The 17085-nt window shown below is 51.9% G+C and overlaps 1 protein-coding gene across 6 annotated transcripts in view; it reads left to right on the forward strand.

Moving 5' to 3' along the window:
• Window positions 1-1218: 1218 nt before the first annotated feature.
• Window positions 1219-17085, forward strand: part of LOC108509203 (dystrobrevin beta-like) — a 30449-nt gene continuing 14582 nt past the window's right edge. For 2 of the 6 annotated variants that reach the window (XM_017838523.1, XM_017838524.1), the window contains exons 1-5: window positions 1704-1960; window positions 6041-6108; window positions 8208-8288; window positions 10283-10496; window positions 15535-15620. In XM_017838523.1, the coding sequence (XP_017694012.1) occupies window positions 6042-6108; window positions 8208-8288; window positions 10283-10496; window positions 15535-15620 (448 nt within the window). In that variant the 5' untranslated portion in view covers window positions 1704-1960; window position 6041. Of the gene's footprint in view, window positions 1961-5937; window positions 6109-8207; window positions 8289-10282; window positions 10497-15534; window positions 15621-17085 lie in introns of those variants that run through there. The other 4 variants (XM_017838521.1, XM_017838525.1, XM_017838526.1 and 1 more) reach the window with 4 other exon arrangements.

Consider the following 17085-nt stretch of genomic DNA (forward strand, 5'->3'; position numbering starts at 1 on the left):
TTCCTGCCCCCCAGCAGACCCACATCCCACCCACCCTGGTGTCATCCACGACCTGACTGAGGTGCCCTCGACCCCCTTGTCTGGACTTGGATGAGAACCTTAACCAGGGCTGGTCCCAGCTCTGACCCCTGTGTGACCCCACTGGAGCCCATTCCCAGCTGGATGGGACTCCATTCCCCCATTCCCTAGCCCGGGTTTGTCCCAGCAGGAGTGCCCCTGGCCATCCAGTTCTTTCCCACAGCAGTAACTGGAGGCCCTGAGGGGTGGCAGGGGCTGTGTCCTGCAGGAACAAACCTCACAGTTCCCACAGGAATGGCAAAGCATGGACAAGGGACAGCTTTATTTTTTAGTACTAATTTTTTTTTTCCTGAACTACCCGATTGCCTGTTCATGTTTAGTGAAGTTTGCTGTGTTATACGGGCAGGTTTTTGCAGAGTTTTCCAGACCAGCTTTGGATCCACTGCATTTCTGGGGGTAAAAAAAGGAGCCTTTGGCTTGTATAGAATTTCACTGCAGAGTTATAATCACTGAGGAGTTACAATCCACTCCCTGGCTCGTGGCCCACTGGGTTTTTCACTCACACTCTTCCAGGCTGAAGTGAGTTTTGGTCTGTAAAGGTCTCACAGCAGCATTTGAGTCCAGAACCTGTAAAAACACCCGTGAGACATCTGGGCCTTCAGGATTTGGGGCACCTGCTGCTGGAAGGTGCACGTTGGTTCCCAGAGGTGCTCCTGTACTGGCTGGACACGCAAAAATAACATTTTAAAGTATTTTTTCTTACTTTTGTGCACAGTCGGTTCTACTTCAGTTACTTATCCCTGCAGTGGCGGGACCAGAGCTTGAAATTTTAAGTTAAATTGGAAGAATTATCAGAAATGGTTAAAATAGCCTTTAAAAGAAGATGTTGCCAGACCACTCGAATGTATAGAAAGGTTTATCTTTTCTCCTCCCAGGGTTAGATGTGTCCCTCTGGAATCACTTCTAGATCAGTTTGTCCCCCTAGGAAGAGGCTTAGGGGAAAAACAGGAATATTTTTGATCAGTTACCTTTATTAACGTGTGACTGCTGAGAAGAGGGAGGGTGGAATATGAACCATGAGCTTGAAGGGCAAAGAAATGAGTAAGAGCATCCACAGAGGGAGATGAGGGGATGAAAGCAGTCATTGTGGGGGTCTTTGTTCAAATTAGGAAAGAAGAGTAAAAATACTTCATATTTTTACTGAAATCTAAGATGAGTCAATGTGAACACCCTTATATAATTAATAAATTTAATTTTATACTTCCACAAAGTATTTATTACGGTTCAGAAATTATTTTAAACTGTTTAAGTGAAGTGTGAGTTGAAGCCCAAACCAGTAACTTCTTCTGCCAGTGCAGGTATGCCCTGAGTTTTTATTCAAGATCTTCATCCCAATTATATTTTTAAGAGTGAGTGAGCTGAGGGGGGATGAAAGCTTTTCCTCGAACCACCAGGAATATTTGTTCCTCCAGATCAGAAAGTCACTCAGCTTCCTTCTGTGTGTGTCAAGCACAGCTCGGATCAGCCTGTGCCCCAAGGAGGGATTCTGATTTATTTTAATTACAACTTGTTTCTGAGCACAAATAGGTCTGAGCACAGTTTTGTCCTCGTGCAGCAGCTGCAGTTAAATATTATTTCTGCTAGTAAAATGCAACACCAGGAATCTGAACAGACTCAGATTTAACAATTTGCAAATTAACTTTTTTTTTTCCTTTTTCTGTTCTCTTCGGCCGGTGAGGCTGAGTTTCAGTGCAAACCACTGTCTGGAGATGGTTATCAGATCCTAAAGGTCAGAGTCTCCTTTGGAGTAAAGGTGGAAATAAAACAAAATAAAACAAAATTGACTGTCAGAAGAAAAAAAAAAAAATCTTTGGCCGATTCAGTGAGTTGATGACTAAACTGGAGTCATCCAGCAGCAGTGAGGAAGCCCCTGGAACTGCAGGTATGACAGCCAAGGGCCAGGGTTTCCTGAGGAGCAGGAGGGCAGAGGAGGAGCAGTGGGGCAGGAGGGGAAGGCTGAGCTGGGGCAGGAGGAGCTGCCTCTCCCTGGGCCGTTACCTACAGCTGATGAGCTCCAAGAAGAGCGAAACCTCGTAACAAAGGTCCTGTAGTATTGGCCTAAAACCTGGGAGCACCTGGGAACACCTGGGAGCACCTGGGAACACCTGGGAGCACCTGGGAACACCTGGGAACACCTGGGAACACCCGGGCTGGGGAACCACAGGAACGTGGGGCAGAGTCAGCACCGGCTGGACCTGCTGGAGCAGGGCAAGAACAGCCAGCAGGGCTTTCTCTGCATTTGTGCCCGTTTTCCTGCAGCCAGGTTTTCCTTGTGTCCATACCATGGATGTGTGAGACCTGCCTGTGCTCTGGGGGTGGGAGGGAGCCTTTAAAGGTGAGGAGGAGGGAGAACCCTGGAACAGAAGGGTGGATGTAAACCTAAAAAAAGGAAATTAAAACAAATTCAAACAGGAGAAATCAGAGGAGTGTTTAAGTTCATGGTGCAGTTCTGTTTCAGGTGGTGGCTGAGTGTAGGGTTCTCCACGTTTGTCATTGTAAATCTAATTTATAAATTAGGTTTTCTGTTAGCTGTGCCAGGGTTGCTCGTGTTGCTCCCGAGGCAATAAAGGTGTTTACCTGTTGCAAAGGGGGCCAAGGTGAATGGAAAAAGGGAAATGGCAGAATTTGGGAGGTTTACACCAAACACACCTGCAGTTTTCCAGGGTGTGACATCTTTGTGCTCCCTAAGCTGAACACTGAACTGCCCCTGGATCCCTGGGAGTGTCCCAGGCCAGGTTGGACAGGGCTTGGAGCACCCTGGGCTGGTGGGAGGTGTCCCTGCCCATGGCAGGGGTGGGACAGGCTGAACTTCAGGGGGCCTTTGCACTCCAACCATTCTGGGATCCAGTGATTCCCTGACTCTGTGTTGGAGCAGGTTTTCCCCCCCTGTGCCCGTGGACTGTGAGCAGCCATCCCCAGGGTTCTGGGCTGCCACGTCATCCCAGCCCCTGTGTGTGTTTCTTGGCACTTTTCTCACCCGCTGTGCCACGAATGTTTAAAAAACAAGGCACAACCAGCCAAACAAACAAACAGAAACCACCCAAAAAATCCCCACCAAAACCCCAAACCCCTTCCCCCCCTCCTAACATCCAACCCAACCAGTGCAGGACAAGCTGCTGCTTCCCCTCCCTGTGCTGGGAGCCCAGCTCTGTAATTTGCATCCTAAACATAGTTGCAGTTACTGTGGGTTTGGTTCATTCCTGTTTTGAACTTGAGAAAGGCTTCCCATCTTTGCTCTCCCCAGCCTCGTCCCCAAGGGATCCTTCTGTGTCTCCTTGTTCAGGAATTAAAGCAGGTTTGTCAGTTATCCTGATGGATTCCATAGGACATTCCCAAATACCTGCCAGTGACGTGGGAGTTGGGCTCTTCTCCTGGGGAACAAGGGACAGGATGAGGGGAAACAGCCTAGGGCTGCCCAAAAGGAGGTTCAGGTTGGATGTTGGGAACAATTCCTTCCTGGAAAGGGTGGTCAGGCACTGGCAGGGGCTGCCCAGGGAGGTTTGGAGTGCCCAGCCCTGGAGGTGTCCCAGGAAGGCCTGGCTGTGGCACTCAGTGCTCTGGGCTGGGGACAGGGTGGGGATGGGGCACAGGGGGGATCCATGGGCTGGGAGGGCTTTTCCCAGCTGGATGATTCTGGGACCATGGATAAAGCAGGTCCCTCAGTCAGGTTTCATTTCAAGGGCAACGAGAAGAGATCACTGACCCATTTTCCTTGTGGAGAACACTGGCTCCTCTGGGATTCTGGAAGTGTGTGTCCTGGTCACTCTGACCTGCTGATCCCTGTGTGGCAGTGCTCTGTGAGGTGCCTGTGCCCCCTGAATGACCCCTGGAGCTCCCATCCCATCCCCTCCGTGCCAGGGAACCCCGGGAAGCTGTGGCTGCCCCACCCCTGGAGTGTCCAAGGCCAGGTTGGACGGGGCTTGGAGCAAGTGGGATGGTGGGAGGTGTCCCTGCCCATGGCAGGGGGTGGAACAAGGTGGGATTTAAGGTCTCTTCCCAGCCAAACCAACCTGGGATTTGATGACTGTGTGACTGAGGTGTCTGTAGGGGAAGGGAGGGATGAGGGACATGCACCCAAAGCCCAGGCAGAGGGAGATCTCGTGGTATCTTTATTTTTCTGGGTGTTGAAGGAGATTCAAGTGTTATTGTCCCTCATGTGTTGGTAAAATAACCTCTCCTAAAGCCAGTTTAAAACATGAAGTCACTATTTCATGTGATTTCATCCAGTCCTCCAAGGGGATTTCTGCCCCTTGGAGTCCCTTGCTGTGGAATTTAAAGGGGTGCAGGGGGAATAAAGGTGATTTCAGGGACAGCACCTGGTGGGCTTCAAGCTGACCTGCATATTTTATGTGATGGGGAAACAGAGAGAAATATTCCAAAAAATCCTGAAGCTTGGGGCAGTGCATGAGGGTACCTGGAGCTTGAACAAGATGAATCTCAGGGACAGAGTCCCAGTGTCCAGGACACTGAACTCCTGCTCTTGCCTGCAGTGAGGGACAGGTGAGTTCCTTGGGAGAAACCTTGGCTGAGATACTCTGTTTGGATACGTTCATTGAACTTAGTAAAATGGATTTATTTTAGGAACCTGAAAAGAAAAAAAAACACCAAACCCTTTCCACCTCTCCAACAAGTGCCACTGAGGTGCTTTCCTTTAGAAAAACAAAACCACAGCAGTGTGTCAGTTCTGAGCCTGTGCTTTTCTACAGGAGGGAGAAATCAGGCAGTAAAATACATCTGCCTGTCACAACCCCATGGGTTTGTTTCCCTCTGTGGAAGGGAAAAAGGAGGAAGGCTGTGGTGGGTTTGAAGCTGGATGTGCTGTGAGGCTGTTCCTGGGCAGTGCCAAGGCACAGCTCTGTTCCCTGCTGACATTCCAGGCTGATGCAGTCGGGGCTGCAGGAGGCTGAGCCCACTGACTCCCATGGAGCTTGCTGGGACTGTAGGAGAATTCTTAGGGGGGTTTGCCTTTTTTTTAGGTTTCAGACACTTGAAAACCGTATTTATTGGTTTTTAAACCACCTGGTTTAAACTCAGGTTTTGAACCGTAAGTTGGTGAAACTGGTAACAAAAGAGTGATTTAGTAACTAAGTAAATTATAAATTAGATTTCACACTGATAACTGAATTATCTTGCGTTTTTTTCACTGGAGTTGGCTGAAATTCTGCATCTTTCAGGACTGTGTGGTGCTGAGAGAGGGGCTGAATTGTCCCTGTGCCCTCTTACCTGGGGGTACAAGTTCCTCTCTGTCGCTGTCACTTCTTTAATGTTTCCCTGAGAAAGGGAGGCCTGTGCCACCAACACACATGGTTTTATTTCCAGCTTAATTGCACTGAAGTTCTTTACTTCCCTGACAGGTATGGTTTGACCTCAGGCACTGGGTTTCGAAGTGAAATGAATTTTTACAAGTTTTCTTGAAAAGACAAGGGCCCCTCAAACCCCCCCCAACCCCAACATCCCCCCAAATCCTGGGAGGCCTTTTCCAGCCTCAGTGATCCTGCAGGGAAGAGGATTGTCACTGACCTCTGGCAGCCAGGGGAAGGACTGGGATGTGCTTTCTCCTCCTGAACCCCAGAGGCCCCAAAATCACCTTTTTGGCTCAGCTTGCTCTGTGCTTTGCAAACAAACCCCCTTTGAACACAAAGGAATTCCTTCTGTGGTATTTCTGTTTGCATTTATGCTGCTCTGAGCTTTTCAGACTTAGAAGGAGCAATTAAAACGTTCAGAATTGATGTTTCCTGTGCCCCCCCTCCCTCAGAAGGTGTTCAGGAGCCCAAACTGTGTGTGTGTCGTGGAACAGGGTAATTATGGAGGGAGGTCTGTCTGTCTGTCTGTCTGCTGGTCTGCTCACTCACCAGACAGGATCAGACTGTTTCTGCTGAGGGATAAACCCACGTTGTTCGCAGCAGGTTGCTCTTGTAACAGCAATTCTGACACAAACAGTGTTTGCCATTTTTGTCCCCAGGATGATTGAGGAGAGTGGGAAGAGGAGGAGGACCATGGCAGAGAAGAGGCAGCTGTTCATGGAAATGAGTAAGTGGGAAATCTGAAGGCACAATGTCATTTATGCTTTACCAAGAGCTCCCCTGTGGCAGTTTTGCCAGATCATTCCCATCTCCTTCCACGAGACATTGCCCCACCCAGGGAAAAACATCCAGAGTGCCCCTGGGAGCTGCTCAGGAGGACCAGCAAAAGGTGGGTCACACCTGCCAGGAAGGTCATTCATTCCAAGGCTTTGGGAAGCTCCTTTTTTAAAGAACGTTCACATTTCTCATCTCTGGCAATATCTGAGGTTTGTGGGCAGCTGTTGAAATAAATAGTGACAACAGAGCACCTTTTGCCTTAAAAAAATAAAAAATGACCCTACAATGCTGGTGTGACTCAGGAGGGGAACAGTTTGTGGGTTGGTTTGTGCAGGATCACTCGTGGCAGAGAGGTTGGGATTGTTAAAACCCTGCATGCTTGCATGCCATCCCCTTATTCTGCTGTCCTGTGGGAGCACAGGGCTGAAGGAAACTCCTACATTAGGCTGGCATGTCCTTAATTCCAGTTACAAACCGAGATAGGTCTTCCTTAAAACTGGATATTGATACTGTTTTGTTGAAGGAGTTCCAGAGCAGCATTTTTATCATAGAATTGTGGGGTGGTTTGGGAGGGAAAGGACCTTAAAGGCCAACCCTTTCCATGAAGAAATTCCTCCTGTTGTCCAGGCTGGCACGCTGGAGGGAATCTCCTCAGAACCTTTTCCAATCCAGTGGCACATCCCCACTGGAATGGCTTTGGCTGGTGCCTCAGGGCATCACTTCTATCTCATCACTTCCAGGGGTTGTTATCTTGTGATCATTTGGTACAGGAGGGCCACCTGCAGGGTTTTACCTTTGGCTAAATTGTTAGAAGTGTTCAGAATTCTGGTTACCTCCATCCAAGGTGTGTCTGTGCAGCTCAGGCTGTGGCTGTTCAGTACCAGTGGAGTGCTGGGCTGTGGATGTTCTCAGGCTGTGGCTGTTCAGTACCACTGAAGTGCTGGGCTGTGGATGTTCTCAGGCTGTGGCTGTTCAGTACCACTGAAGTGCTGGGCTGTGGATGTTCTGTGGATGTTCTCAGGCTGTGGATGTTCAGTACCACTGGAGTGCTGGGCTGTGGATGTTCCCAAGGGCCTTTCTGAGTGAGGCTCCTCAGCACATCACTGGGAAGAGCCCGAGGTCACAGAATCAGGGAATATCCTGGTTTGGGAGGGACCCCCGAGGATCATCCATCCAACCCCTGGCCCTGCACAGACACCCCAACAATCCCCCCTGTCCCTCAGAGCATTGTCCAAACCCTCCCTGAGCTCTGGCAGCCTTGGGGCCGTGCCCATTCCCTGGGGAGCCTGGGCAGTGCCAACCACCCTCTGGGGAGGAACCTTGACCTGAGATCCCACCTGACCCTGCCCTGGCACAGCTCAGAGGTGTCCCAACTCCACCTGTCCTTTGGTGGAATATTTCCCTTTGAAGTCACACATCAGTGCTTTTCCTTTCCAGGTGAGCTTCATACCCAGAGAAGGTCCAGATGTGTAAAACTGGTGCTTTCAGGGACCTTTTGTTGTTTTAGCCAACATACAAATTGTGCTCATGTGAGCCAAGAGCAGACCTTGGTGTCCAGCCTGGCCTTGGACACTTCCAGGGATCCAGAGGCAGCCACAGAACAGCTCCTCTGAACAACCTGTGCCAGGGCTTCCCCACCCTCACAGGGAAGAATTCCTTCCCAATCTCCCATCTCTCCCTGCCCTCTGGCAGTGGGAAGCCATTCCCTGTGTCCTGTCCCTCCAGGCCTTGTCCCCAGTCCCTCTCCAGCTCTCCTGGAGCCCCTTTAGGCTCTGCAAGGGGCTCCAAGCTCTCCCTGGATCCTTCCCTTCCCCAGCTGAGCACCCCCAGCTCTCCCAGCCTGGCTCCAGAGCAGAGGGGCTCCAGCCCTGGCAGCATCTCCGCGGCCTCCTCTGGACTCTCTGCAGCAGCTCCACGTCCTTGTGCTGCTGTTGCCCAGGACTGGAGGCAGCTCTGCAGGGGGGTCTCAGCTGAGGGGGCAGAGGGGCAGATCCCCTCCCTCGTGTGCTCCATGGGACGCTGTCACAGAGGACGTTGTGTGTGTTGCAGGGGCTCAGAACTTCGATGTCATCCGGCTCTCCACGTACCGAACCGCCTGCAAGCTGCGCTTCGTGCAGAAACGCTGCAACCGTGAGTCCTGCTCACCCCTGAGTCCTGCTCACCCCTGGGCTGCAGGCAGGGCTCGTGCATGTCCCACACCCTCACCCTGCCAGTTCTGGGCGGGCTGGCAGCAAGCACTTTGTCAGGCAGTGGCAGTTGTTACTTTAATGAAACAGAGATCAAGTGTGCAGTTATACTGTGTACGTGTACAGTGATACTGTCTAATCTCTTGGGGTTTGTTCCTTACTGTTCAGAATATTTAAAATACAAGGGCCAGCATGAGGTGTTTCCTTGCCCTCAGTGCTGGGTGCAGGCAGCTGGAGCTGTTTGAGGTGCTGTTCCACCCTGGGGTACCCCCGAGCAGCTGCCAGCAGGGCACAGGGACAGCCCCTGTGGGGAGGAGTCCGGCTCTGTCCCGGTGGCACTCGTGACATGGAGCGACCATAAGGAATTCTGCATGCTCGTACCCCACTGCCAGTGTACGTTTTCTCCTCCTCTTCCCTGGCCCTGTGAGCATGGACAGCTCCCCAGAGCAGAGGTGGATCCCAGGTGAGGGCTGGGACGCTGTGTTCTGCCCACGCCGAGCCGGACGCAGCAAACGCCGAAGGAGCTGAGGTGGGCAGGAGCAGATCCCCCCTCCCAGGGCACAGGAGTTGGGGGGTGTGGCACAGGGGAGGCCAGGAGAAGAGCTGAGGTGTCCTGGGGAGGACACAGATCCCTGCCTGTTCCCCCCAGCCCAGGCTGTGTCGCAGGGCTGTGGTGACCACTCGCTGGGCGGATGGCTCAGAGATTTCCCAGTCCTGGGGAGAAGTGTTGGTTCCTGGCTGTAGCTCATGGCCCAGGATTAAAAATCTCTCCAGCAGCAGAGAGGTGTTAAGAAATGCTGAGTGTAGGACGTTGCACTGGGCCCAGTTCAGTGATGCCCATGCCCTGAGCAGCCTTGGCCATCCCTGGATGTGTGGGTGAGGCTGGGCAGGTGGAGCTGTGTCTGAGCCAGGTGGGGGTTACAGCTTGGCTTCTGTCCTTGTGTGGCTTTTATGTGAGAAATACAGACAAGCTGAATGTGAGAAATGTTCAAGCTCACCCTGAGTTCAAACCCTTTTTTGAGGAGATCCCAGGAGTGGTGAAGGCACATGTCTGTCCTCTGTAGCTGCTGGATCACGTTCAGTTGGGATTGCTGTTGATCCTTAGATGTCTTCTCCACTCTCATGCATAACTTAGAGCTTTGAAACATTTCAAAATACTGTTTAATGTGGTTCTGCAGATTTCCCCAAACTGTGGTTTGGGAAATGTTTTCTCCCCGTGGTTAACACTCCTTAGATGTGTGTTTGTATGTGGCAGGGTAATTTGGAAAAATGCTTTGGAGTTCTAGACCTGTGTTATGCTCAGGATTTGGCAACTGGATCAACTGGAACCAGTCACAGTTCAACTGGAACATCAAGTTCCTCCTTCGATACTCTGCTAGTCAGCACGAGGGTGTTCCAAATTACTGTAAACAGTTTGTAGTGAATTTGGAATATCATGGAACCATGGAATGTTTGGGGTTTGGCAGCACCTCAAAGCTCATCCAGTCCCACCCCTGCCAAGGGCAGGGACACCTCCCACTAGCCCAGGTTGCTCCAAGCCCCGTCCAACCTGGCCTTGGACACTTCCAGGGATCCAGGGGCAGCCACAGATCCTCTGGGAAACCTCCCCACCCTCCCAGGGAGGGCTGGTGGCTGATGTCTCTAACTCTGCTAAAACACACTGCATGCTGGGGGGGATGGCTTTGCTCCTCTAGGAATTGTTTCTGACAGAGCACCCAGATGCTGAAGGGTGGAATAAAAGGCACGTGAGGTGTCTGGGTGCTGCTCTGTTCCTTTAAACAGCTGTGAGTGTGAGCTCAGGGGTCTGTCTCTCACTTTGGATGCAAATAACTGTTCATTCTAAAGAAAAGCTAACCTGGTTTTCATAAGCAGTGCCATCAGAGTGACCTTGCATGCCTTACAGAATAGAAGTTAATTTTTTTTCCCCTTTATTTTTAGTTCACCTTGTTGATATCTGGAATATGATTGAAGCCTTCCGAGATAATGGCCTTAACACTTTGGATCATAACACAGAGATCAACGTGTCCCGGCTAGAAACAATCATTTCATCCATCTACTACCAGCTAAACAAACGCCTTCCTTCTACTCACCAGATCAGTGTAGAGCAATCCATCAGCCTCCTCCTCAACTTCATGGTAGCAGCATATGACAGGCTAGTAACTGCTCCAGCTGTATCCTTGCACTGGTTTGCTCCCCGAGGCCCCGGCAGTCGCGTGGGTGCCACACGCGTGGGTTGGGTGGCACAGCGGTGCCCACGGGCACGGGCAGTGCCACAGCAGCACGGCTGGGCCTCAGACCTTGCCTCCTGGAGTGATTCAGAGCCCCGTGGGACTGGTGGGAGCCGTGGGCTGAGCTGGGTGTGCAGTGACACCGTGCTGGGACCCGGTGGTTTAGCGCTGGCGTGAGGAGTGAATGTGTTCTGTGGAAAATTGCTCCAAAGGACCCTTTCCTGCTGCTGCCTTGTCTGGACAGTCAGTTTGTGTCCCCTTCCAGTGTGCTGGGAGCCCATAAAGGCCACTTCTCATCTCCTGGCCGGAGCAGCTGGGTTTCTTGCTCAGGGTTCTGTCCAGGCCTTTCCTCATGTCCGATCTTACGAGTTCCTTTCACAGCCTGTTCCTGCAGGGTTTGCTCTGCTGATCTGGGGTGGCTGTGCCTCTGTGGGCTCTGCAGGTCCTTCCCTGTGGTTGGCACTTCTTACTTTTGGTCTTCTTGTTTTCAGCATCAGCTGTTACTTCAGCAGGATCTGTCTTCTGCTGTTGCCCCAGTGAGGGGTTTTACCCGAGACAATCCCCAGCAATGAACGTGCCAAATAGTTGTTCTGTTTGTGATGTCCAGGCTTTGATCCTTTCCTCATGTGACAACTTCTTATTGCCACTAAACAGAAGCTGGGCTTGTCCCTCAAAAAGTCCCAGACCTCAGAACAGTCCCTGTCTCACTGAGGGTGGATTAAACCAGCACAGAGCTCAGAGCAGGGACACTGGGACAGCAGAACCAAGAGGGGGGTTTCTGATCTGATTTGGCCTTAGTTGAGAGACAACTTGTGAGGGTTGGCTGAGGCTTTGGTTATTCTCAGATCACACTAGAAAACATAGAATTTAAAACCAGAAATGGTCATGTTCTGGGGAGCTGCCTCAAAAGATCAAGGCTTTAGTTACAGATAGGTTTTGTCCCCCACTTTTCCCCAACCCTGCAGAGTTCTGCCTTTTCTGCAACCCCAGCAGCACTTTTGATCCCAGCATGGTGCAGCAGCTTCCCTTTTCCTTCCTCTGCCTGGCATGTGGGATTGAGGGAGAAGCTGGGATGCTGTGTGGGACAGCCAGGAACAGGAGGAGAGGCAGGGCTGAGGCTCCCTCTCCAGGAGTTCAGCTACGTGGCAGGCAGTTAGTTTTTAAAGATGCACATCTGTGCTGGAGTTGCATCCCTGGGCTGGCTCTGTGCTGGAATTGCATCCCTGGGCTGGCTCTGTGCTGCTGGAATTGCATCCCTGGGCTGGCTCTGTGCTGGAATTGCATCCCTGGGCTGGCTCTGTGCTGGAATTGCATCCCTGGGCTGGCTCTGTGCTGCTGGAAGGCACAGAGTGCTGGAGCTCCTTCCAGCAGTGCTGGTGGGACCATCTCAGAGCCTGTAACTTTCTGCCAGACAGGTACAGTCACAGAGTCATGGAATGGTTTGGGTGGGAAGGGACCTTAAAACTCATCCAGTGGCACCCCCTGCCATGGGCAGGGACACCTCCCACTAGCCCAGGTTGCTCCAACCTGGCCTTGGACACTTTCAGGGATCCAGGGGCAGCCACAGCTTCTCTGGGCAGTGCCAACATTTCAGCAAGCTCTCAGACCTTTCCTGGGAATTCAGCCTGACTGGGTGCCCCATAAGGAGGAATTTGGAGTCTGATTGCTCTGGAGAGGACGTGGTGGGAGGGCTGGCACAGCTGGAATGCTGCAGTGGCTCTCTGGGAGGGACAGGCAAGGAGTGGGAGTTGCCCTGGAGCTCTGCCTGGGGCTGGATGAGGAGCCAGCTGGAGTTTGAGTCAGGAGGAGTGGGCAGATCCACGTGGACACCCTTGCTGGGGGTGTCTGCTGCAGAGCCCTGGGCAGGAGGACCCAGAGGATGAGGAAGGAGCCTCACACACACAGGCCTGCTGTGATTCAAACACCTCTCCAGTTCTGTTTCCAGTCCTGGTTTTTACAAGAGATTCAAAATCATAGGGGAAGTTTTGCCTTTTTTCTTTCTGCTGGGAATTCAGCAGATGGAGTGGCACTGGGGCAAAGATTTGGGCAGATTGCTCAAGAACTGCCCCTCTGTCAGATTGCAGGGCAGGAGTTTGGGGGTTTTCTTGGTGCATAAACAGTGTCAGCAGGAGCCCAGTGTCTGATGGCACTGGGATCTCCTTTGCAAGGACGAGTTTGTGTCCTGGGAGGAGGCACTTTTGGCTTTGGGCACTTGATTTAACTCAAAAATGACTCAAACCCGAACTGTCCTTTGATATAAAGTCAGTGTGTATTAAAAAGTAAAAGGGAGGGGGGCTGAGACTGGAGGGTTGAATTGGCTGCTGAGCTTTGCTCAGACAGAAGTGGAGGTCAAGGCTTGAAGGGGATGAACTTTTTGAACAGCAATTCCAGGCATGTCCTGGGCTGATCCCACAGGGATGGTGGGCAGCAGGGCAGGGGGATCTGCCCCTCTGCCCCCTCAGCTGAGACCCCCCTGCAGAGCTGCCTCCAGCCCTGGGCAACAGCAGCACAAGGACGTGGAGCTGCTGCAGAGAGTCCAGAGGAGGCCCCAAGGTGATCCCAGGGCTGGAGCAGCTCTGCCATGAGGAAAGGCTGGGAGAGCTGGGATTGTCCAGCCTGGAGAAGAGAAGCTTTGGGGTCACCTAACTGTGGCCTTCCAGGACCTGAAGGAGCTTCAGGAAAGATGGAGAGAGACTATTGACAAGGAGCTGGAGTGCCAGGACACAGGGAATGGCTTCCCACTGCCAGAGGGCAGGGAGAGATGGGAGACTGGGAAGGAATCCTTCCCTGGGAGGGTGGGGAGGCCCTGGCCCAGGTTGCCCAGAGAAGCTGTGGCTGCCCCTGGATCCCTGGGAGTGTCCAAGGCCAGGCTGGACAGGGCTTGGATCAACCTGGGCTGGTGGAAGGTGTCCCTGCCCATGGCAGGGGTGGCACTGGGTGAGCTTTAAGATCTCTTCCAACCCAAACCATTCTCAGATTCCCTGTAGTAAAGTCTTACTCTTTTCACCTGCAGAGGGAGTGCCAACTTGTTCCTTTGGGAAAGCTCTTGTAAAAGGAGAAACAAAATAAGACAGTTGAGATCTTTACTTTGTTGTGAACTTTATTCTGTTTGTGTTCCTTGAAGGAAATACAGAAGGTGTTTCATTTTCTCCCTTAGTTTAGTTTTTTCCAGCAGTGGTTAAAGGGTGCTGGGTATCAACAAGTGATGGCCTGGGATCACCATTCCTTTTCCCAGAGCTGTGGCTCCAGGAGATTGTCTCTCTTCTGCAGAGGGAATGTTTCAAAGATACTGAGTCTGTATTAGGGAAACAACCCCTTGTATTTCAGGAACTTCTCAGCCTGAGAGCCTTTCCCTCACCATGGAATGGGAGATTGTTACCAGAGGGTAATATTTCCATACTAACTCTGAGTGTGAAAGGGAAACAAAAGGGATTTGGTTCTTCCTGGTGTCTCCAGTGGTTGCTCATCCGTTGTTGACATCAGACTTTGTCCCTCAATACCATGAGCCAAAATCCACTTCAAATAATCCTGTTCTTAACAGTGTCCAAGGCAGGTGTCAATGCCCATCTCCTTCCCACTGAATCCTGGAACCTTAGGATGGTTTGGGTGGGAAGCCACTTTAACACTCATTTAATTCCACCTCCTGCCATGGGCAGGGACACCTCCCACCAGCCCAGGTTGCTCCAAGCCCTGTCCAACCTGGCCTTGAACACTTCCAGGGATCCAGGGGCAGCCACAGCTTCTCTGGGCAACCCGGGCCAGGGCCTCCTCACCCTCACAGCCAGGAATTCCCTCCCAATCTCCCATCTCTCCCTGCCCTCTGGCAGTGGGATCCATTCCCTGTGTCCTGTCCCTCCATCCCTTTTCCAGAGTCCCTCTCCAGCTCTTTGCAGTCTCCCTTCAGAAGTATTTCTGGTTTCTCTGGATCTCTCCCCACACTCCTCCTGTGTTTCCCCCATCAGTGTGTTTTCCATGCCAGTACAGATTACCTGTCCAGCCCATTTAAAGACAGGCATTTGAATTTATTTGAGTTGGGTTTCTCCTTTTACCTTTGAGTTCCTTGGTGGGGGTCAGTCTGCCCTGCTCTGTCTGTGATCAGGGACAGGGAGCACTTGTGTCTGCCAGTAACTTGCTCAGAATTCCAGCAGCTTTTCCCCACCCTTGCCCAGCTGTGCTGTGCTTTAACCCCCCCCCGCCTCCCCCCGTGTTCCTGGTGCCTTCTCTCCCACAGCACCTCTTCCTCAACTTCCTCCTGGAAGCAGGAATAACCCCCATGTCTGTCCCTACCAGTCCTGCTGTGCTGGATGGCTCCTTCCTGCTTTCCACAGGGCCACATCCCTTCTTGCTGATGCAGAAGGGACTCCCCAGAGGTGCCACTGCTCCCACAGCACAGCAGCTTTAACCACTTCAGTTCCAAATGAACATTGTTCCCAGTGTTCTCTGTTCCATGTGGGGTCTCCAGGATCTCACACAGCCTCTCTGTTACCTGTCAATTCAGGGGCTTGTTTTTAGAATGAGATGTGTGTTTGGACATCAGAGTTTAAACTAAGGAGTAAAAGTTTAAAGAAACTTACAGAGGGCAGCAGAGAGAAAAACGAGGAGTTTCACAGTGAACAAATGGATTTTAATGGAAAAATGAATTAGCACTGTTTTATAGAAGAGTTATGGGATGGGCAACACAAATGTCAGGCTCTCTATCTGGGAATTTTTCATAATTCTGCAAGGAAATTTGATTTATGGATAGACACTTGTTAACTCTTGCAGTGCATTAAAAATGCTGGTGTTATCCCTGTTTGAAAGTTACACTGAATAGCTTTGGCAGTCCTTAGTACTTAATGCAGGTATAGATATAATGGATATATAGAACAGTATAATGATTTACACATTTCCTTCCCAGGCCTTAAGTGCTTTAGTGCTTGCCATTCCCTGCTGGAATTCCTCACCATGTGCTTTTCCCCACAGCGAGGGCCACGGGAAGCTGACGGTGTTCTCAGTGAAAGCCATGCTGGCCACCATGTGTGGTGGGAAAATCCTGGACAAACTCAGATGTGAGTATCCTCCATGAATCCAGCCATTTCAGGAAATGACTGCATTTCCACACGTGTTTGTGGTGTTAAGTTCTGGGAGCTGATTCTTTGCCGAGTCGGCGATCCTGACGCTGACCCTGAGGTTGGAAAAGAGCTCCCAGGCCACGGAGTCCAGCCTGTGACTGATCCCACCTTGTGCCCCAGCCCAGAGCACTGAGTGCCACGTCCAGCATTCCCTCTCTGAGCCAGAGATTGTTCCCCAGCTGTCCCCACAGGTCTGGTGTGGGGCAGAGCAGCCCACGATCCAAACCCCTCAGTCCTGCTGGACAAGGACATGGAGCAGATTCCTCAAGCTGCAGAGAAAATTGGTGTGATAGAGTGTTCTGTGAAAGCATGGAGAGCAACCTGGTGGTGAATAGGAAACAGCTGTTCCCTCCCCCTTCCAGCTGTTCCCTTCCAGGGCAGGAACCAAAGGGCAGCGACTGGAATGGGCAGGGGCAGATGGAAGCAGCAGAGACCAATTCTGCTTTAACTTTCCCCGAGGATGTGGTGGGTACCAAACATCCACACCCCTCCATTGCTCCTTGAACCAGTTCTGCTGAAGGAAATACATTCATCAAAGGCTGCTGAGAGCAAAGGGGCTCTCAGGGAGGGGAGGAACGTGCCGGGAATGTGCTGGCCCGACCATCTGCTCTGGGGATGAACAGGCTTCTGATCTCTCTGCCTCAGCTGTTCTCTTGTTCCTTATTCCTTCTTCTGATCATTATGAACATGCTGACTTGGTTTTTCCCCTTTTCTTTCCCACCTGGCTCACTCCATCACCAAACAGCTCCTGTTTCCAGGTTCCTTGTCCCCCTGATTCCAGCCCTTTCCTGAGCAGGTTGGCAGCTCTGGCTCGGCTGGAACATGAGGCTCTCTGGAAATCCTGGGAGTTGTATCTTTAATGTTCTCTCATCTCATAAATGGTTGGAAGCTGGTCTCTCTGCTTGCACGTGCACAGGCCTGTTTCCCTGCCTGCTGAGGACATGAGCAGACAGAGCATTCCCAGCTCCTGCTGTGTCTGAGGGCACAGAGGGACTGGGAGAGGGACACAGAGGCCACTCCACTGGTCTGGAACAGATGAGTTCCTGTGAAGGCAGGGACACCTCCCACTAGCCCAGGTTGCTCCAAGCCCTGTCCAACCTGGCCTTGGACACTTCCAGGGATCCAGGGGCAGCCACAGCTTCTCTGGGCAAACTGGGCCAGGGCCTGCCCACCCTCCCAGGGAAGGATTTCTTCCAAACATTTCAGATCTAACATGGAATCTGATTCCCCTTCCCACCTGCTGCCCTGCACAGCTCCTGTGCTGTCCCTTGGGGATGGGGTCAGTGCACCCCAGCTCCTGATGGCTCCTGGTGAAGCTGGGGAAGGGAGGGAGCTGGGGGGGCTCAGCCTGGAGCAAAGGAGGCTCAGGGGGGACCTTCTGGCTCTGCAACCCCCTGACAGG

The sequence above is a fragment of the Lepidothrix coronata genome, unplaced genomic scaffold, assembly GCF_001604755.1.
Source record: "Lepidothrix coronata isolate B3197 unplaced genomic scaffold, Lepidothrix_coronata-1.0 Scaffold344, whole genome shotgun sequence".
NCBI classification, from domain to species: domain Eukaryota; kingdom Metazoa; phylum Chordata; class Aves; order Passeriformes; family Pipridae; genus Lepidothrix; species Lepidothrix coronata.